General features: G+C 38.1%; 1 protein-coding gene across 4 annotated transcripts in view; it reads right to left on the minus strand.

Moving 5' to 3' along the window:
* The window catches only part of wdr7.L (WD repeat domain 7 L homeolog), a 243,317-nt gene that overhangs the window by 146,690 nt on the left and 74,419 nt on the right, over positions 1–22,208 (minus strand). For 2 of the 4 annotated variants that reach the window (XM_041580187.1, XM_041580180.1), the window contains 4 exons: positions 20,067–20,153; positions 14,838–14,956; positions 12,657–12,780; positions 2,925–3,038 (listed from right to left, as the gene is read on the minus strand). In XM_041580187.1, the coding sequence (XP_041436121.1) occupies positions 2,925–3,038; positions 12,657–12,780; positions 14,838–14,956; positions 20,067–20,153 (444 nt within the window). The remainder of the gene's footprint in view (positions 1–2,924; positions 3,039–12,656; positions 12,781–14,837; positions 14,957–20,066; positions 20,154–22,208) is intronic. The other 2 variants (XM_018245183.2, XM_018245178.2) reach the window with 1 other exon arrangement.

Raw genomic sequence — 22,208 nt, forward strand, 5'->3', positions numbered from 1 at the left:
CAGTCATTTTAAAGGAGAAGGAAAGCTATTGCTGTTTATGGTTGGGTATGGGTTAAGGTTGGGTGCTGGTTAGGTCCGGGTTAAGGTTGGGTGCTGGTTAGGTCCGGGTTAAGGTTTTGTGGTTTAGGGTCGGGTGCGGGTTAAGGTTTTGTGGGTTAGGGTTGGGTGTAGGTTTAGGATTTATGGGTTAAGGTCGGGTGCAGGTTAAGAAATTGTAGGTTAGGGTTGGTGCTGGTTAAGGTTTTATCAGTTATGGTTAGGTGTGGGTTAAGGTTGGGTTATGGTTGGGTGCTGGTTAGGATTAGGTCCGGGTTACATGTGAATCTCACTCATTCTATGTTGGGTCTAAGCAGAATAAAAGACTTACACACAATCACACATATACAAAACAAAAGCTTTCTTCTCTTCGGTAAGTAAGTGCCGTATCTGCGCATGCGCAGTTGGAGCAATTTTCTGTTTCGCAAATATTGTGCATGCGCCAAAACTCACGATGATTGTCAAAGCGCCAGTCTCATTCCGAAGATTACTGAAGAGGCTGACGATGGCGCCCGTGAACTCGGCTGGACAGAATCTGCACGGAGGGGTAAGTAAACACTTAGGGGCATTTGCCCGGGGTAACATTTAGTCTGGGGAGGAGGAGGGAGGGGGGTCTATGTAGGGTAGGAGTTTTATTATTAAGGGTTTAGTTCTCCTTTAAGCTAAATTTGCCCCTAAAAGTGTAACTTTCAGAGCATTTGATTTTTAAATGGGAGTCATTGACCCCCATTCGAAAGCTGGAAAGAGTCAGAATCAAAAGGCAAATAATTAAAATAAATAAATAAATAAGACAAATTGAAAGGTTGTTTAGAATTGGTCACTTTATTTACTAAAGGATAACTTTAAGGTGAACCACCCCTTTAAAGGTTTCCCAGTGTTTGTTTAAAAAGGTTCATCACCTATTTTACACTCAACACCAAACTGAACACTATATTAAAAAAATATATATATTTATCATTAATAATAAAGATTTAGTGAATTACATGACTATGCAGCAAATTCCAGCGCTGCTGTCAAGAATTAGATGACGACTCCCTTAAAACTGTTTTTTTTTTTAGTAGAATGACAATTTAGCTGCCGCCAAGGGAGAGATCATTAGCTGAGTGGAGGGTTTCCATTTCCCAGAGGTCACAAGTGAAACCCTCTTATGAACAGAGGCTTGTTATATAGTTTTCTGTTGAATAGTCACTTGTGTTTATTTTCTACTCTAACCCCCAGTGATGTCATTCTAACGACACATTTCTTTTCGGGACCCGCTCACCCCAATTCTCCAATTAAGAAGTCTTTCTGTAATGCATAAAGTCTACCAAAATATGTTAAAAAAATAATATAAACCCAATACAATTTTTTCTGCCACCAGCATTGATTTCTTTAGGGTCAGTCAACATCAAATACAAGGTCTTACTTCATTATTACACAGAAAGAGCATTTAAAGCAAACAAAGGGAGTTACAGGTACGGGACCTGGGCTTTTTCTGATAACAGATCTTTCTGTAATGTGGATCTTCATACCTTAAGTCTACTAGAAAATCATATAAACATGAAATAAACCCAATAGGCTGGTTTTGCTTCCAATAAGGATTAATTATATCTTAGTTGGGATCAAGTACAAGCTACTGTTTTACTATTACATAAAGGAAATATAGGAATAGGATCCGTTATCCAGAAAGCTTCAAATTACAGAAAGGCCGTCTCCCATAGACTGCATTATATCCTTATAATTAAGATTTTTTAAAAATTATTTCCTATTTCTCTGTAATAATAAAACAGGACTTTGTACTTGATCCCAACTAAGATATAATTAATCCTTATTGGAGGCAAAACCAGCCTATTGGGTTTATTTAATATTTACTTGATTTTCTAGTAGACTTATGAAGATCCAAATTAAGGAAAGATTCCTTATTCAGAAAACCTCAGGTCCTGAGCATTCTGGATAACAGGTCCCATACCTGTACTTTTAAAAATGTAGATTTTGATAAAATGGAGGCTAGGGGGCAAATTCACTAAAGGGAAAATTTGCCAGTGTGGCGTCATTTCGGGACTTCGCTGATTTACTAACAGGTGCAGGCGTAACTTCGCTAGCGCTACTTCGCACTCTTACACCAGACGAAGTTTAGCTCTGACGAAAATCTTTGTAAATTCACTAAGATGCGCATTTTACTGAACGTTACCTGTTCCGCCAGACTTGCCTTCGCCAGCTCAGACCAGGCAAAGTGCAATGGAGTGCATAGGGCTTCTTCAATTTTTAGTTGAAAAAGTCCCAAAAAAACGCTGGCGTATTTCCCCTTTTTCAGGGTGATAGGCTGCAAAAGTCCGTAAATTTATTTTTGGGTACCCGGGCTCCCACCTACATTTCCTAACATATGGCACATAAACTATACACTGGGCTCATGTGTAGGGCAATATAACAACTTTATTTTATTTTAAGGTTCTCTGGCCTTGTGTAGTGTATTTGCTACATATATGTCCATTCAACTTTAACTTCCCGCCGTATGCTAATTAGTCAATGCTAGCGTAACTTCACTTTGCTTGCCGAATTAACACTAGCGCAACTTCACCAGAGTTCGGTGCCCTGGACGCAACTCTGGTGAAGTTGCGCTAACGTTAATTTAGTGAATTAGCGTTGTCCTGGCGGATCTACGCCTGGCGAAGTGTTGCGCTGTGAGTGAAGCCGGCGCTGGCGAATTTTCGGAGGTTAGTGAATTTGCCCCTATGGGAGATGGTCTTTCTGTAATTCTGAGCTTTCTGGATAACTGGTTTCCAAATAACCTGTATTACTTATCAATACAATAAACTGAGTGGAAATGCAAGAATTCCTGAAGCAGGTAATCCAGATGCATATGTCGGTTAGCAGTTATTGCATCATACAAAAAAATACAGGTGTCTTACCTGCAGTGATGTCATCGTCAACAAGATCTTGCTCTTCTTCTTGCACTTTAGTCTCTGACCCAGCTGAGTCTGGACTCGCACTGCCAGTCTGAATACTTTCTCCTGTAACCCCAGCTGTAAAAGAGAGGGAAATATATGAATAAATGTCAAAGGAATTATTCCCCTTTAAATTAACTTTTAGTATGATGTAGAGAGTGATATTTTGGGACAATTTGCAATTGGTTTTAATTTTTTATTATTTGTGGTTTTTGACTTATTTAGCTTTTAATTTAGTAGCTCTACAGTTTGCAATTTCAACTATCTGGTTGCTAAGGTCCAAATTACCCTAGCAACCATGCATTGATTTGAATAAGAGACTGGAATATGAATAGGAGAGGCCTGAATAGAAAGAGGAGTAATAAAAAGTAGCAATAACAATACATTTGTAGCCTTACAGAGCATTTGTTTTTTAGATGGGGTCAGTGACCCCCATTTGAAAGCTGAAAAGAGTCAGAAGAAGAAGAAAAATAATTCAAAAACTATAAAATAATAGATAATGAAAAGTTTCTAGAAATAAGCCATTGTATAACATACTAAATGATAACTTAAAGGCAAACCATACGTTGAAAAGTTTAAGGGGCAGATTTATCAAAGGTCGAGGTGAATTCTCAAATGAAAAAAATTTGAATTTCGAGCTATTTCTTGTGTACTTTGACTAGGGAATAATCCAAGTTCGATTCAAATTTGAAAAAAACTCGAAAACTTGAATATCGACATTTATTATGTACTGTCTTTTTAAAAATTTGACTTTGACCAAACTGCTGTTTTAGCCTATGGGGGAACTCCTAGAACTATTTGGAGTCAATTGGTGGACTTTGAAAAATCGAAGTTTTTTTGTCGTGCGATTCAAATTCGGCCAAATACGGACCTATTCGATCGAAAACGGAACTATTCGACTAAAAAAAAAACCTTCAACTTAATTTCGGTTGGTCTTTTTTAATTGAATTTCAACGTTTTTTTCAATTCCCTAAGGGGCATATTTATCAAGGGTCGAATTTCGAATTTGTATAATTTCGAAATTCGAATTAAAAAAGACCAACCAAAATAAAGTCAAAGTTTTTTTTGGTCGGATACGTCAGTTTTTCGATCGAATAGGGCCGTATTTGGCCAAATTCAAATCGAAGTTATAGCGCATTCGAGCGAATTCGAATCAAAGTTTTTAGCAAAAAAATGGACTTCAAATTGGTTCTAGGAGGTCCCCCATAGGCTAAAACAGCAATTCGGCAGGTTTTAGATGGTGAATGGTCGAAGTTGAATTTTTAAAGAGACAGTACATGATAAATTTCAATACTAAAATTTTCGAATTTTTTTTCAAATTTGAATCGAATTTCGACTATTCCCTAGTCGAACTACACAAAAATAGCTCAAAATTAGAATTTTTCTAATTTTCACCTCAACCTTTGATTAATCTGCCCCTAAGAGTCTATACAAATTGTTACATCGTTACAGATTCCCACCCCGTAACAACAATAAGAAGTAGTCGAGACTGTGTTCCAATCAATGAATACAAAGTCAAAAATAGACGCGGACAGGTTGTTTTTAGAATGCTATGAATCTGTGCTCCGTCTCGCAGGGCTCAGGACATATATTATAAATGCACAGTCAGATCATTATGTATTTAGGACAAACCTCTTCCTGTAGTGCAGCTGCTACTCATACATTCTTAATTTATAATACCTGGAGCTTAACAGGACTGGCATGAGCCACACTGGTAACAAAACTGAATGAATGGATCGACGTGTGATCAGAAGAAGAAAAATACAACTTATTTCTGCTCTTTCATGTTCTACATAAGAACTGCTGGAGCTCGGCAGTAAAGAATCGAGAAATAAAACAGAGACAGTATACATTGCCACATGACCACATTTACTTTAATGCATTTTTGGGGTTTAGATTCCCATTAAAGGAGAACTAAAGCTTAACTCAAGAAGTAGGTAGAAAAGTTATACATGATGTTTTGTGCTTCTGTACCAGCCCAAGGCAACCACAGCCCTTTAGCAGTAAAGATCTGTGTCTCCAAAGATGCCCCAGTAGCTCCCCATCTTCTTTTCTGCTGATTCACTGCACATGCTCTGTGCTGCTGTCACTTACTGAGCTTAGGGACCCACTCACAATATACAGTACATATAGAATAGAAATGTCACAATATAAGGCTGATTAGTAATTAATACACATAATTACTACAAAAATGCAGAGATCCAATATCGTTATCGGAACCTGGAGAGTCTCGCCAAAGATCTCAATACGTTTGTTGAATGACGACACAGATCAATGGTTTTGTGGTTTCAGGCTAACGAGACGTCCCTCTTATCTCGGTTTTAAGCGAATTAACAACACAGAGTCTTCAATTAAAGTCCAGGCCGGCACTTCAGCGCAATTTTCTAAATTGCTTTTAACTCTCTCACCTATCGGGACTTAAAGGAAGAATTTCACTGGCAGGGGGAGGGCCTCCCCTTGTATCAGCTTTAAGATGGCCATAGATGTTGAGATTTTTAAAAGACCACGATTATCTCGGAACGATCGTACAAATTGACCATCAACTAAAAAGACCAATTTGCCAGGAAAACAAAGGGGAGCGGCCTGCTTGGCCCTGCAAACATAGATAGATTGTACTGGGGCCGACAAAGGTTTTTTGACCTGGCCGATCAATTTCAGATGTCGGCCGAAAAATCGTAAGATGTACGATCGTTCGAATCCCACTAACCGCACGATAATTTCGAAGGATTGGTCGGACTTCCCTAAAATCGGTCGTTCGGCAAGAAGAATTGTCGCGTCTATGGGGAGCTTTACACTGAAATGTAACCCAATAATGCTATCTCCGTCTGAAATTCCCATTTGCGTTTTATAATGTTTTCATCCTAAAATATTAAGTGGGAATATGTTCACGGCTTCCGTGCTGAACGGTGTTCAAAATGCAACCAAAGATCCTTTTTATACAGGTATAGGACCTGTTATCCAGGTTTCCGGATTATCTTTCCATAATTTAGATCAGCATACTTTAAGGGGCCGATTTATCAAGCTTAGAATTGAAAATTCGAATTCAAATTTTCAAATTTGACTAGGGAATTCGATTCGAGTTTTTTAAAAATTCAAATTCGATTTTCAAGATTGATCATACTCTTGCCCTTTAAGAATTCGAATTTGACTTTTCGCCAGCTAAAACCTTACTGTTTAAGTGAATTTGGAGATGTTTGCAGCTTTCCTGACATTCAAGTTTTATTTCGGAGAAAAAACTCAAATCGAGTTTGATCAAATCTGAATCGAACTGGATTTGAATTTTCAGTTCGTTGACATTTGTCCGGGCTTAAAAAAAATTGATTTTATTAATACATTTTGAGTAGTCGAATTTCGCATTTATGGGAGTTTATGGGAGTTTTGAAAAACTCTAAATTCGACCCTTGATAAATGTGCCTCTAGGTCTACTAAAAAATCATTTAAAATTGAAACAAACCCAAAAGGATTGTTTTTTTTTTCTCCAATAAGGATTAATTATATCTTAGTTGGGATCAAGTACAAGCTACTGTTTTATTATTACAGAGATAAAGAAAATCAATTTTGAATTATTAGATTAAAATGGAGTCATGGGGAGATGTGCATTCACGTAATTCCGAGCTTTCTGTATAACAGGTTTCTGGATAACAGATCCCATACCAGTACTTATTTTTTCATGATAAAAAATAAAATAAAAATTTCCTTAGAATATTCACAGTGGAAAAAAAAAAACATACAGGAAGGGAAGCTCCAACATGGGATCTGTTATCTGGAAACCCATTATCCAGAAAAGCTTCAAATTACAAGAAGGCCATCTCTCAGATTCCATTTAATCGAAATAATCTGAATTTTTAAAAAACTATTTCCTTTTTCTGTGTAATAATAAAACAGTAGCTTGTACTTGATCCCAACCAACTAAGATATAATTAATCCTTATTGGAGGCAAAACCAGCCTATTGGGTTTATTTAATGTTACGCGATTTACTAGTAGACTTAAGGTATGACGACCCAAATTACAGAAAGATCCATTATCCAGAAAACATAATTTTGTAAAGACCGCCTGTTTGATTCATATATTTTTTTCCTGTATGGTGCTGCGTGCATAAGTAGTGCTATATAAATAAAAATATACACTCACGCATTTGCTAAATTACAAAAAAAAAATGAAAAAAAATTGTGTATATGAAAATACAAACAAAGCAGCCAACTAAGAGGCTGTTTAACACAAGACTGATTAACACGACTTTCTGATTGGATAATGCCCCAATTTAATCTTAAAGGGGTGTTTCACCTTTAAGTATGTTATAGAATGGCTAATTCAAAGCAACTTTTTTTTTTTTTTTTTTTTTTTTTAAGTTTTTGAATTATTTGCCTTCTTCTTCTGACTCTTTTCAGCTTTCAAATGGGGGTCATCTAAAAAAACAAATTCTCTGTAAGGCTACAAATGTATTGTTATTGCTTCTTTTTATTCCTCATCTTTCTATTCAGGCCTCACCTCTTCATATTCCAGTCTCTTATTCAAATCAATGCATGGTTTCTTAAGTAATTTGGACCCTAGCAACCAGATGGCTGAAACTGCAAACTGGAGAGCTGCTGAATAAGAAGCTAAATAACTCAAAAAAACACAAATAATAAAAAATGAAAACCAATTGCAAATGGTCTCAGAATATCACTCCCTGCATCATACTAAGGGGCAGATTTATCAAGGGTCGAATTTCGCATAAAAAAAAAAACGTAAAAATTTGAATTAAAAAAGACCAACCAAAATGTATTAAAAAAATGTAAGTTTTTTTCGGGTGAATAGGCTGTTTTCATTTGAATTTGAATCGTACGAATTGAAGTAACATCGCGTTCGATCAAATTCGATTCAAATTGTTTTTAAAAAAAACTTTTTTTTTTTCCCAAAGTCCACCAATTGACTCCATATAGTCAATTCGCAGCAATTCGGCAGGTTTCAGATGGCGAACGGTCAAAGTCAAATTTTTAAAGAGACAGTACATGATAAATTTCAATATTTTTTCAAATTCAAATCGAATTTGGACTAGTCGACGTACACAAAAAATAGCTTAAAATTAAAAAAAAAATATTTCTCTTCGAGCCTTGATAAGTATGGAATGTGAGCTTCAGAAGGTTATTATTGCATTTCCTTTACAAGGGGAAAATGTCAGCTGGATTCTAGGAATAGGAAAGGCTGCAGGATTTATAGGAAAGATGTGAGGGGTGAGAGTGACCGGTATTACTGCTCCTCATTCCCTGCATTGCCTATGACAGACAGACTGCCGGCCTCACATTAATTCACTTCACACCGCTGCTATCGATCCACAGGCCGTTCCCCAGTCTCTTTGCACACATTGCCTGTCTGGCTGCATCAGCACACACACACACACACACACACACACACACACACAAAGGCCACACACACACACACAGAGACATAAGCTTTTTATTTCCTATTAAAGGTGCAACGGGCAGTTCCTCTACATGTGAACGTCCGGGCAGAAATACAAGGGACCTCAGCGCCCGCCTGCTGGACACAAGTACTGCCGAGGCTCCAGGGTAGGAATTCTAAAGCCAACAACAACTATGAGATCATTTAAACAAAGGAGAGAAACAGAAGGAAGGGATTATGGCAATAAAAAGGGAAATGTCTCCAGTTCGTAATGCTGTTCCCTTGTACATACAAGTAGCTAGATTTACATAACGACTGCGCATAAATTCCCCCTTGATAAGAACACAGTCACTTCTTCCCAACCCCCTTTATTGATGGGTCAGTACTACATGCTTCTGTTACAATAGGCCTTTTATTAAAATAAATATGATATAAAATGAGCCTTTTTAGACTGCTAATACAATAGTGTTGTAACTGGACACTGGAGTAAACTGGGCCCCACCTGCAAAAAACCTTCAGAGCACACCTACCAACTGTCCCTTTTTGGAGGGACAGTCCCTCTTTTGACAGCTCAACCCGCAGTCCCTCATTTGTACTGGAAAGTCCCTCTTTTCTCTGCACTGAACAGCCAGAAAAAGAAACAAAGTTTCTCACTTAATTGGCTTTTAGCAGAGAGCCCAGAACAGCTAACAGGTGCAAATAAGATACTTTGTAACAATTTTGAGACACAAAAACACAGTTTAGATAAGGAGAAATATTTTCAAACTTTCATAACCTGCCAAATTTTGTAAAACAAACATGGTAATTAGGGGGTGTGTCCACAGAAAGGGGTGTGGTCAAAAATTTGCTGCGCTACGTGCGGGAAAAAAAATGTTGTCCCTCTTTTTACTTCCAAAATGTTGGGAGGTATGTTCAGAGGGGCCTGGCACATTCCTAACCCCTACCTCCTGTCCCGCCCACACCCAACTCCGCCAATGTCCTGCCCGACTTCCGTCCCCTTCCTTGCCGTTAGGGTTGCCATCTTTTCTTGAAAAAAATACCGGCCTTCCTATTTTCTTGCTGTTTTTCCTATTAATAACATTGGCATCAAACATAATTTTTACCGGCCACGCAGGTAAAATACTGGCCAGGTGGCAACCCTACTTGCCGGTAACAGAGCAGCTGGGGAGGAGGGGTTTTCTTATTAGCTATAGAGGAAGCAGACCCCACAGTCCGGGCCATCTGTAAGTCTACAACTGTATTGATATTGCTACATTTAATAATTTATTTTTCTATCCAGGCCTCTCCTATTCATATTCCTGTCTCGTATTAATATCAATGCATGGTTGCTAGGGTAATTTAAACCCTAGAAACCAGATTGCTGAACGTGCAAACTGGAAAGCTGCTGAATAAGAAGCCAAAAAACTCAAAAATCACAAATAATAATCATTTCCTTTACCTCTGTAATATTACAGTACCTGGCACTTCCAAACTAAGCAGCATGAATCTTTATTATAGAGTGTTACAGCAGGTTGGGTACCCACAGGTTACCCCACAAAAAACGGGAGTAGGACTTGGCACGGGTATGGGTGAGGGTCTGCTGATTGTGGGTCTCCTATATAACAAATTTCTGCCCCTGCCCACTTCATATAATGTCCCTTCTGTTTTGGAGCAACAGCAATTGCTTTCTAATGGTGGTCAGGGGGTAAGGGAGTTGTGGGTTGGGTAGTGGGTCCAAGTGGGTTAAAATGTTGGTTGACGGTCTGGGTCGGAATACGGTTTCAAAAACTCGACTTGCACATGACTCTACATACCCATATTAATAAAAGGGGCTTTATTTGGTAGTACAGGTATGGGATCCTTTATCTGGAAACCAGTTATCCAGAAAGCTCAGAATTAAGGAATGGTCGTCTCCCACTGACTCCATTTTATCCAAATTATTAAAAATGATTTCCTTTTTCTCTGTGAAAAACAGTTGCTTGTACTTGATCCCAACTAAGATATAATTAATCCTTATTGGAGGCAAAACCAGCCTATTGGGTTTATTTAAAGGGATTATTTCTAAATTACACGGTTTACACTGCAAATAATTCACTCTACATTATAAAATGTAATTCCCGAACCAGTAAGTGTGTTTTATTTTAGTTTTAATATTGGTGTGTAGGTGCATCTCGGGTCATTTTGCCTGGTCAAGTGCTTTCAGAAAGAGCCAGCACTTTAGGACGGAACTGCTTTCTGGCAGGCTGTTGTTTCTCCTACTCAATGTAACTGAATGTGTCTCAGTGGGACCTGGATTTTACTATTGAGTGTTGTTCTTAGATCTACCAGGCAGCTGTTTTCTTGTGTTACGGAGCTGCTATCTGGTTACCTTCCTGTTGTTCTGTTGTTTGGCTGCTGGGGGGGGTGATATCACTCCAACTTGCAGTACAGCAGTAAAGAGTGACTGAAGTTTATCAGAGCACAAGTCACATGACTGGGGGCACTTGGGAAAATGACAATATGTCTATTCACATGTCAGATTTCAATATTAAATATAAAAAAATAGTTTGCTCTTTTGAAAAATGGATTTCAGTGCAGAATTCAGCACTATTAACTGATGTGTTCTGAAAAAAAAAAAAAAACATGTTTTCCCATGACAGTATCCCTTTAATGTTTACATGATTTTCAAGTAGACTTAAAGTAGAAGATCCAAATAACTGAAAAATCTGGAAAACCCCAGGTCCTAAGCATGTTGGATAACAGGCCCCATGACTGTACATTATGCTGGGACACCAGCAGAACAATTAAAGAAAGAGACATGCATTTTGATTGAGTTAATAAATGAACACCTGGTTTGTATGCGCTAATAATTCTAATGCTATAGCTCATACCTTTTTATAAAGATCTAAAGAATATTAGGGGTGAATGGCCCCCAAAAAGATCAAAGCCGACCTTTTCTTTATTGTTCTTTAACAATATGTTGGCGTTCTAAAAACACATGTTAATAAAAATAATAATACCTTGTGTCCCGCCATGGAGATCTTTGCATGATATATGTAACATTTGGCCATATTCATTATTACTATTCTTTAATCTGCTGTAAATCTGCACAGAAACATCTAGCACTCTTTAAATCTGTTTATGTGTGTATGTATATATAGACAGAAAGGCATACAAACGGTCTGATATAGTCGGATACACATCTCAAGACACCAGTGAATTACAACTTCCAACCTTCTATCTCATTGTGGTCCCTGAGTCGCCTCCAGAAGGTCAGACATTGGAAGACGTGGGTGGTTGCTATGGCAGCCATTTAGGACTGGTACAAGTCTGCTCTCTGAATTAGACTGCCTTTTCGAAAAGGTCAAAACAAAATCTCAACCAATCCAGTGAGATCCACATTGTACACAAACATCAGTAAAACGGTCTGCGTGTAAATCAGATGCGGAACGGGGAAATATCAGCAAAGGTTGCGGAATTATGATACTACGTACAGTTACAAACGTTTCTTAGCATTATTACAACAGAACCTTTGACAGGACATGTGTGAAAAGCTCCTCGAGTAAGAACCAAAATAAAGCAAAATGAACACAATGCTGTGAAACACTGGAACCTGCCCTCTGTATGTTTCGGAGAAGTTCTTGATAGCCCTAGTCTCTGAATATCATCCTCTAACTGACACTCAGAAGATTGAATATTTCCATCTCACAAGTCAAACCAAATCATGGCTTGAGAAATATTCACTTTCACACCCTAGTTGTTGGTTTCACCAGTTCCATGCCAACATTAGCTTGATACTATCATTAATAAACTTAAATTTTTTGCAGCTCCTGGAACACTTGCCCCTCAGCTACCAACAACTCTCTTCAGGAATGTGTAAGGAATGCTCCTTTCCGCTCTGGCGCCATTGGCAAGATGGCGGCACCCAGGCTACACCCGTGGCACGTTCTGATGCCAATGCGTCAAAACATGTGCAGCGTCAGCGGAAAGCATCACGCGCTGACTTTGCAGCGTGTGATGCGTCACGTCATCAAGTTCATTTTGGCACGACCTTGTCCAATTATAAGTTCAACTTATTGTGTTGATGGGGTAATGGGATGTTTACTGCTAAAGTAACATATTTTTTTTTAATAGTATCCATTTTCAATTTAGTGTGTATTCTGTTTTCCCCTATAGTGGTTTCATTTCAATATGACAGGTACCACTACATCTCCAACATACTTTTTATCTTTTTCTACTTCTGCTGCACTTAATACGTCCCGTATAAACTCTTCAACTTTACACGTAGAACTGCACATATGAATGTGGTACCAACAACCCAATATTCTCAGACACCGCAAGAGACTGGAACTTACGTGACATAGAAGTGTCGACATATTGCGGTAAATATGGTGCCCAGGAATCGATTGTGTCCTTACGTCCTTCTTGTTCGATTCGCCGGAGCTCAGCAAGTAACAATGCCTGAGCCGCTTCTCTGACCTGAAAAAAAGAGCAACGTTTTTTGAAGCAAATCTCTAAAACATCCATACTCTAGTTTGATGGTTCCCAAACTGTGTGGTCTGGCTTCCCTTGGAGCAGTTGTATGGGGGATCAACTTGAGGACCAATAAGAATGAGATTAGGGCACCAAACTTTTTACCTGTGAGCCACATTCAAATATAAAAAGAGTTGGGGAGAAACACAAACTGAAAAAAGCCCTTGGGGTGCCCAATAAGTGTTGTGATTGGCTATATGGTAGCCCATGTGTGGACTGTCAGCCTATATAGATTCTGTTTGGCAGAACACCTGGTATTATACAACCAAAACTTGCCTCCAAGCCTGGAATTCAAATTTAAGCACCTGGGGGCCACTGGGAGGAACATCCAAGGGGTTGTTGAGTAACATGTCGCTCACAATCAACTGGTTGGGGACCACTGGATTAGTGGCATAATGCAGATTTGCTTCCATATATACTCTTGCCCACCTAGAAGGTCAGTTAAGTTGATATTTGGGGGGGACCATATTTTGGTTATCATAGATACCAACAATTCCTTATACTTGTAACAAGGTTCAACCAAACCAAAATCAAGGGGGTCCTGGAAAAATGCTGGTCCCCTAAGGGGAACCTGAACAAAAAATTAAAGGTTAAAAACCACAGCTCTAGTGGCAAACATTCACACAAACGGAAACCGAGAACAACAACATAATCATTAGAATGAGCATTCACTGTATTTTATGTCCAGCTAAACTGAGGCCAAGAATACTGTCTACAGGATTGAAGTTCAAGATCATATCGGCATCCAAAACCTGCCGAGCTTCCATTTCAACCTTTAAGGTTTTATTTTTTATGTTTGTTAAGTTACAATATCATTTAAGTTGCGATTCAGTTATTTTTCAGCAACACATTCTTTTTTTTTTTTTTTTTAAATTGTGTTTTTTCCATAAATATGCTATTGACAGAAAAAAAAATCCATTGGGTTGAGCAGTAAACTTTAAATCAAAACTTGAATTCAAAAATGAATCCAATAAACATGTAGATTTGTACTAACCAGTTCTAATTTTAATTTGCTACGAAAACTCTCACTCAAAGCCACCCGGTGATTGGGTGGCTGAATCTGTTCAAATAGCAGCCCACAGATTTTGTCAAATGAAGACATCAATACATCGATTAATTGATTTTGTGATGTTTCCTTATTGCAAACTTATTTTGCAAAACAATATATACTTTTTTTGTTTAATAAATAGGCAAAGCTGGTGGAAGTGTCCCTTTAAGAAGCAAACAATGGGGAAAAAAATAATGGCATATGGCACGATAGCATGGCATGCATGATTCCTAACACACAAACTCTTCATCTTCCCACTCCACTGTAAGAGAAAACGGGACGTATTTTGTATTAAACAATTATATATGATTTGTCTACCCATGGAGAAAGACGGGATTGTGCTTTGGCACAGGGCAAGTTTCCCACAAATGACGGCAGCAAGGATTCGATAGAAGAAGATGGCGCCCGTGAGCTCTGATGCGCTAACTCTGCATGTGCAGTCACTAATTCAAGAAGGGACAGAATTCTGGGGTAAGACTGTGCAGAGGGTGGCCAACGGAGGTGGGGCCAGAGGGACTTAACATCGCGGGGGTTTAGTTCTCCTTTATGGTATGAAGATCCAAATAACAGAAAGATACCTTATCTAAACTTTCTGGATAACCATTCCAGTAGTCGACTCCCTTTATGTCGTCATTACAACAAGCCATTATTTTGGCAATCTCCTTTCAATGACAAATTTGTGATGACATGTAACATTATGGTGAGGCCTAGAACTATTTTAGGCCAATAATTGAAAAAAAGGTTTCCTAATAAAACAAGTAATTAAAAATATTGGTTAAAGGGAAATGGTTTCCGTAAACCTCCAAAGATAATGCATTTTGATTCTGAGGAGAATATTTGGTTCTGCAAATGTGATTAGCATGAACTGTCAGGAAACTTTATGTGCATATTGGATGCAAGCTGCTGCTGAATACAATACATACAATAAGGAGTGATTTATCTGTAAGGCCCTTACCTCCAGGCACCGGTCCTGCCACCTACGTGCCAACATTTCAAGGAGTGGAGGCCTGAACTTGTCCAACCCCAACAATTCAGGAAGCATGACGCAATGCATCGCAGCCAACTGGCTCCATCCTACAGAACAACAATGAACAAAGTATAAAGAACAACATATATACCTAAATTAGGCTGTCATATTTATGCTAAAGAAGACGAAAAAGATTTTTATTGTTCTGGTGACTTTTGCAAAAAATGGAGATTTCTTGGGGAAAAAAAAGCAAAAAGCAGGCTGAGGAGGGCCATGATGTATATATATTAAACTTTACGCATTGTGGTTCAATCAAAATACTAAAGTTTGTGCATGAAACAGTTCAGGATGGAAGAACATTATATAGATATTCAGCCATTCTCATAAAGAGAAATGCAAGTCTTTGTAGGAATCAGCTCCAGCATCTGCATTAGCAGACTATGGAGCCCCCAAAAAGTTGTTGTTGTAATGTAGCCTGGTTCTTTTTCACATTTGCATGCATAGTTAGAGATGGCTGTAAGTAAAGTGAAAATCACAGGCCCTTAATGTTGCACTTATTGACGCCATTTATTAAAAGTACACCATCATTGCACTTTCATATGCTCCAAGCACAATTGGGTCCATCCAGCCTCTTCTGCTTAATCCTGGGCAGCTGCACCTACTGACGCTGTGGAACCCTGATGCTACTGCCACCCTGAACCACCCAAGTTTCCCATAGTGCATTGCATCAATAGGTGCAACAGACTTATACCAAAAGAATTACACGCAAACATCACTTTAATGGAAAGCTTAAGGCACAACTTGCATCTGATTTGCTACCATACTGTTATGTTTATTTTGATGCACCTATGGAATTTTGCTGGAATTTTGGGGAGAAATGCTACATTATCGGGGGAAAAAGAACATGGAGATTACACTTGTGCTGCACTTGTAATCATAAATAACACCTACAGTCAAACTATGAACGCATAAATATAATAGAAGTGTTCACCCATAGCTTAAATCTGGACAGGAACCTTTACTAAAGAGAAGAAGAAGTTATAATAGTTGCTCACAGAGAAAACTGTTGCAGTGAGGGTCAGATTGGACCTGTTGAGAACTTCATATCAAGGGCATACGCTCACAATGACAGTGCCAAATGTTATAAGCGTTACAAACAGAAAGAGCTGGAGGGGATTGGCCATGCTGTAGCCCACCAGTACATCCACTAGTGTTCTGGCACGTCAGTCCAACCTGGTTGGTGAAAAGTGAAATATACAGTCATTATGTTATCGCATTTGTAACCTTTTTAGGAGGTTGGGGGCTAAACAAATGTCAGGCCAAAAAGTCTGAACATCTGTATCACAGAAATTGAAGGTTAGTGGTGAAATCAGAACGTGAAAATGCCCAATATGAAATATGTTACTATTAAATATTCTAAATTACTTGTAAAAAATGAAATATTGCATAACAACTAGAGTTGAAGGGAGCACAAGAGAACTGTGCCTGAATGAGTAAAAGGACAACCTGACCCAAACATTGTCTCCATGGGGCAAATTCACTATGCGCCGAATCGCCTAACGCTAGTGTCAATTCGCTAGCGTTGGCCATTTTCGTTACTTCGCAAATTCACTAACGGACGCTGGCGTAACTTCGCTAGTGTAACTTCGCACCCTTACACCTGGCGAATTTGCGCAACGGACGTAACTTCGCAAATTCACTAACGCGTGCAGTGTACTGAACGCTACCTTTTACGCTAGACTTCCTTCGCCACCTCAGACCAGGCGAAGCGCAATAGAGTAGATAGGGATTTCTTCAAAAAAAGTTAAAAAATTTTTCTAAGTCCCAAAAACGCTGGCGTTTTTTCTATATTATGGGTGATAGGCTGAAAAAGATCGAAAAAATTTTTGGGGCTCCCCTCCTTCCCCCCTACATTTCCTGACTCATGGCAACTTAACTATACAGTGGGCACATGTGTAGGGCAAAATAAAAAATGTATATGATGTTTTGAAGGTTTCCCAGGCATTTGTAGTGCTGCTACATATTCCTCCATTGAAATTTGAATTTGGCGCCATATGCAAATTAACCATCGCTAGCGTAACTTCGCTTCGCTTAGCGAATCAAAGCTAGCGCAACTTCGCAACCTTACGCTACCCCTGAGTGCAACTTCGGATTTTAGTGAATTTGCGAAGCGCTGGCGAAACTACGCCTGGCGAAGTTACGCCTGGCGCAACTACGAATCTTAGTGAATGTCCCACCATGGGTGAACAAATAGATCACACCTGAAGTTTCTGTGATGTCATTGGCTGCAGGCCACATACATCGCTTGTGCTTTTCTCAGCCCACTAGATTTTCCATTCAACCTGTTAAATATTGGAAGGGGCTCAGCCGAACATAATTTGGGAAAGGGTATTGCACTCGTCAGTTAAGTCGGAAGAGGCCAAAGTGGCATTCTGGCATCTGCCTGTCTTTGGACACCTTTTAGAAAAAACATAAACCATGTCTACACCAGATGTCTTGCCTACAGGATCAATATCTGCAACTCTTGGGCAAGTTTCATCGATCAAATCAACTGGCTGATTGCTACCCAAAAAAACAGCCTCCATCTCATTTTCAGTTTTCCCATTGTGGTTAGTTCAGTGCGATGCTGTCCAGTTTTAGCATCCAAATTGATATTTGAAAAGATATTGAAAACAGTTTGCACCAATTTTGATACCCTTTAAAATACTGTAAGGGTCTTGGACACACGTATGCTGGTAAAAAGCGGGAGAAATACCATTAGTTTCTAAAATACAAATGCTCTTTTGCAAAACACAAACCTTGGTTACACAAAAGGACAAAAATACATTTTTATGGTGGCAGGAAAAACAGGCAGAAAGTAATGAAAAGTACATTTACATATGTGTTTATCAACATTACCAGCTAAACAATGAAATGATGGTTGACAACAACACACGTGTATGTGTAGATAGATAGACACACATTTAAATACAGGTATAGGATCCATTATCCAAAAACCCCCTTATAGATAAAGCTGCGATTTACGGAAAAGACCATCTCCCATAGACTCCATCTTATCCAAATAATCCACATTGGAAGCAAAACCAACCTATTGGGTTGATTTAATGTTTATAAGATATTTTACTAGACTTAAGGTATGAAGATCCAAATTACGGAAAGATCCGTGATCCGGAAAAACCCAGGCCCCCGAGCATTCTGGATAATAGGTCCCATACCTATATACAAAATATATTATTCAATAACTTAACCTTAAAAATAAATTGCAATACCAGTAGGATATTTTTAAACTTTGGCCTTAAAACAGAAGGTATTAACATGTCTCATGCTATAAATAAATATAGCATTGCTATATTTCCTGACTTATGGGTTGTGAGTTGAAAGCAAAGTAAAAACAATAAATAATTATTTCAAGTTCATGTCCTCGCAGACTAAAGGGCAGATTTATCAATGGTCAACTAGTTATTTCCATTTTTCTTGCATGTAAAAACTTTTTTTGTTTTACATTTATGAAAATGTTTCATGTTTTTATTAAATACTGTACATGTTAATGTGAAAAATTGTTTACGTGAGAAAAAATGTAAAGCATTGCAAGCCAATAAGAAACTAGTGCAACTTGATTGACTGCTTTTCTCATCTTTTCACCGAGTAAAATTCTTGAAAATAATGCTAAAACTAAACAATTATTTATTTTTCTCAACCTTTGATAAATCTGCCTCTAAAGTAATGTCATGTGCATGTGGGGCTTTAAGTTAAAATGCACCAGACAAGCAATTTGCAGTGAAAGCTAGTGATGGACGAATTTCTCCCGTTTCTCCCGAAACGGACGAAAAATTGACGCCTGCGACAACTTTGACGCCAGCCACATTGGATACCCATTAAAATCAATGGGCGTCCATTAATCGTTGCCGGCGACTAAATTGACACCCAAAAAACTTCGCCGCCAGCATCGGAAACGCAGATGCGAATTCGCGCCTGGCGAATAAATTCGCCCATCACTAGTGAAAGTCAATGATTCTTCCACAGTTGAGTATTATAGGTAAAATATAGAAGTCCCTTGTTTTTGATTTATAACTGTCAATATATTATACAGGTAAGGGGCTCGTTATCCAAAAACTCGTTATCCAGACTGCGCAAAATTTTGGGAAGGCCGTCTTCCATAGACTCCATTTTATCCAATTAATTAAAATTTTTAAAAATGATTTCCTTTTTCTGTGTAATAATAAAACAGTCACTTGTACTTGATCCCAACTAAGATATAATTAATCCTTATTGGAAGCAAAACCAGCCTATTGGGTTTATTTAGGGGCTGATTCATTAAGGGTCGAATATCGAGGGTTAATTAACCCTCGATATTCGACTAGGAATTGAAATCCTACGACTTCGAATATCGAAGTCGAAGGATTTAACGCAAATACTGCGATCGTACGATCGAAGGATTATTCCTTAGATCGAACGATTAAATCCTTCGAATCGAAGGATTTTAATCCAACGATCGAAGGAATATCCTTCCATCAAAAAAAACTTAGGAAAGCCTATGGGGACCTTCCCCATAGGCTAACATTGACTTCGGTAGCTTTTAGCTGCCGAACTAGGGGTCGAAGTTTTTTTTAAAGAGACAGTACTTCGACTATCGAATGGTCGAATAGTCGAACGATTTTTAGTTCGAATCCTTCGATTCGAAGTCGTAGTCGATGGTCGAAGTAGCCCAAAAAAATACTTCGAAATTCGAAGTTTTTTTACTTCGAATCCTTCACTCGAATTTAGTGAATCGGCCCCATTATGTTTAAATGATTTTCTAGTAGACTTAAGGTATGAAGATCCAAATTACGGAAACATACATTATGCGGTAATTCCAGGTCCCGAGTATTCTGAATTTTAGGTCCCATACCTGTACAATTTATACCAATCTCAGTCTATAATAGCCTCTAGCAGTAGCTGAGCCCTTTATGGCCCTTTCAGTCTTTGTTTACAAATATCTTTCATTAGGGAAGGACCATTGTCATTGTCACAGTATACAGGTCGGTGAGGACAGTCTTATTTTTTTTTTCACTGAAACTGGACATTGACAAAGTCTAACAAATACAAGATTATAAAGAGCTTGCTGCAAAGGAAACAAAAACATCAAGTGGAAGTTGTTAAAGAAAGCATACAGGTGGAAATGGAACAAAATAAAGACAAGCAGGGAGAGTACCAAGAAAAGCAAGAGATTGAGAATACCTTCATTGACTGAGAAACAGGAATGTAAAGTGCGATCAGAGCCAGAATGATCAGCGTCAGTGCTAGCAGAAGCATCAGGAGCAACAGCTTTGCAGAGGAGACAAGAGAAAAGAAAGACAGAAGAAAATGAGGCACAGCTGTACCGTCAGTTCCAACACACGAGTGCAACTACAGAAACAGGCAGAAACACAAACAAAATAAAACAGGTTAGTGGAAATACAGAGACAGAACAGCCATCCAAAGCAGAGCCAGCAACAGAAAACTTCCAACTCCTTTCCCTGTAAAACTCTGGCTCCCAAAATGTTAGTTGCCTAAAACTAGCACCGTCCTCCAACAGCTGTAAGAACTGGAACGCTCAAGATGCCAACCCCTGCCATGACCTGATTGCTGAAAATGGAATGTCGCCTTCATATCGAAGATTTCCTGCATTACTCCGAGGCATTTTGATCAAGTTATCCAATCAATGGAAAGGAAATAAAGGGAAAACTCAGTCATTTTGATCCAAACTCTTATTTAATATTGTCCAAGTTTTCCAGGGAATCGATTCATCAGAACCCTAAAAGATCCACTTGTTTGAGTTTTGAAAAAAATATGTTTTCTAATGGTTTTTTTTTTTGTGATTTAAGTATTAAATAATAACTGATATATAATAACTGAAGGTGCCATTAAAAATCAGTTGTAGTTATAAATCGGTAATTGCAATAATGACTGTCACAGATCAAATGTTTTATTTAATATTGTTCACACTTTCCAGGTGATCCAAAAATCTGGTCTGAAGTATCAAACCACATTTGCCTTTTTCTTTGTTAAATGTATATTTTAGGGAAAAGAAATAGTTTGAATTTATACTGACCAAAGGTAAATTGTAAAACAGCAATGATTGTTCCGGATCAATCGTTCTTTCATGATCAATTGCAATTCTGCCTATAACTCAGGTTTAAAAAAATTCAAATTTGTTTCTAATTTGAGGTGCGCTTATTCGTTTCAAAGAAGTGAATTTTAAAAACTCGATCGTGTAAAAACAACTCAATTGCAGTTAAATCACATTCCACCCCACAGTGTCATGTTCATATTAATTAAATAACGTAAACTCAAAAATGGCTTGGATTTTGCTAATACAGGTATAGGATCCCTTATCCGGAAACCCGATATCCAGAAAGGTCCGAATTACAGAATGTTTGTCTCCCATAGACTCCATTTTATCCAAATAATCGAAATTTTTAAAAATGATTTCATTTTTTTTCTGTAATAATAAAACAGTAACTTGTACTTGATCCCAACTAAGATATAATTAATCCTTATTGGAAGCAAAGCCAGCCTATTGGGTTTATTTAATGTTTTAATGAATTTCTAGTAGACAAGGCATGAAGACCCAAATTACAGAAAGATCCGTTATCTGGAAAACCCCAGGCCCCGAGCATTCTGGATAACAGGTCCCAGTACAACTCCCATTGAATTTGATGCTGAATTTTTATATTTGAGTTGTTTGTGCTTAAATCTCCAAAATGTCAGTGTTGTGGACTCAAATTCAAAAATGATGATTTTTGCCACAGAAAAATACAAATCATATTGCAGAACAGGTATAGGATCTGTTATCTGGAAACCTGTTATGCAGAAAGCTCTGAATTATGGGAAGGCAATCTCCCATATACTCCATTTTAATTAAATCACTTTAAAAACGATTTCCTTTTTCTTTGTAACAATAAAACCGTACCTTGTACTTCATTCTAAGATATAAAGAATCCTTATTGGAAGCAAAACCAGCCTATTGGGTTTATTCAATTTTTATCCAGCATTCTGGATAATAGATCTCATACCTGTAAAAAGCTGAATTTGAAGGTTGATAAATGTGCTCCTTCAGGTCCGGACTGAGAATTAAAATAGGCCCTGGCATTTCAGGTACAGAGAGGCCCAATCAGCCCACTAAATACTGACTTTCTATGGAACCTTATGGCAGCCCCTCTGACAGAATCCAAAGATTGCCAGTCCGGGCGTGGGCCCCTTAATACGATGCAGATGGAAGTATTTTATAAAAAAAAATCTGAAAATAAACTCTCTCTTACTGTACTGTAATTTTTTACAGTACTGTAATTTTTACTGTAACTTTACTGTAATTTTTTTACTGTAATTTTTTTTTTTTAA

This window comes from Xenopus laevis, chromosome 1L, assembly GCF_017654675.1.
Source record: "Xenopus laevis strain J_2021 chromosome 1L, Xenopus_laevis_v10.1, whole genome shotgun sequence".
Classification (NCBI taxonomy): domain Eukaryota; kingdom Metazoa; phylum Chordata; class Amphibia; order Anura; family Pipidae; genus Xenopus; species Xenopus laevis.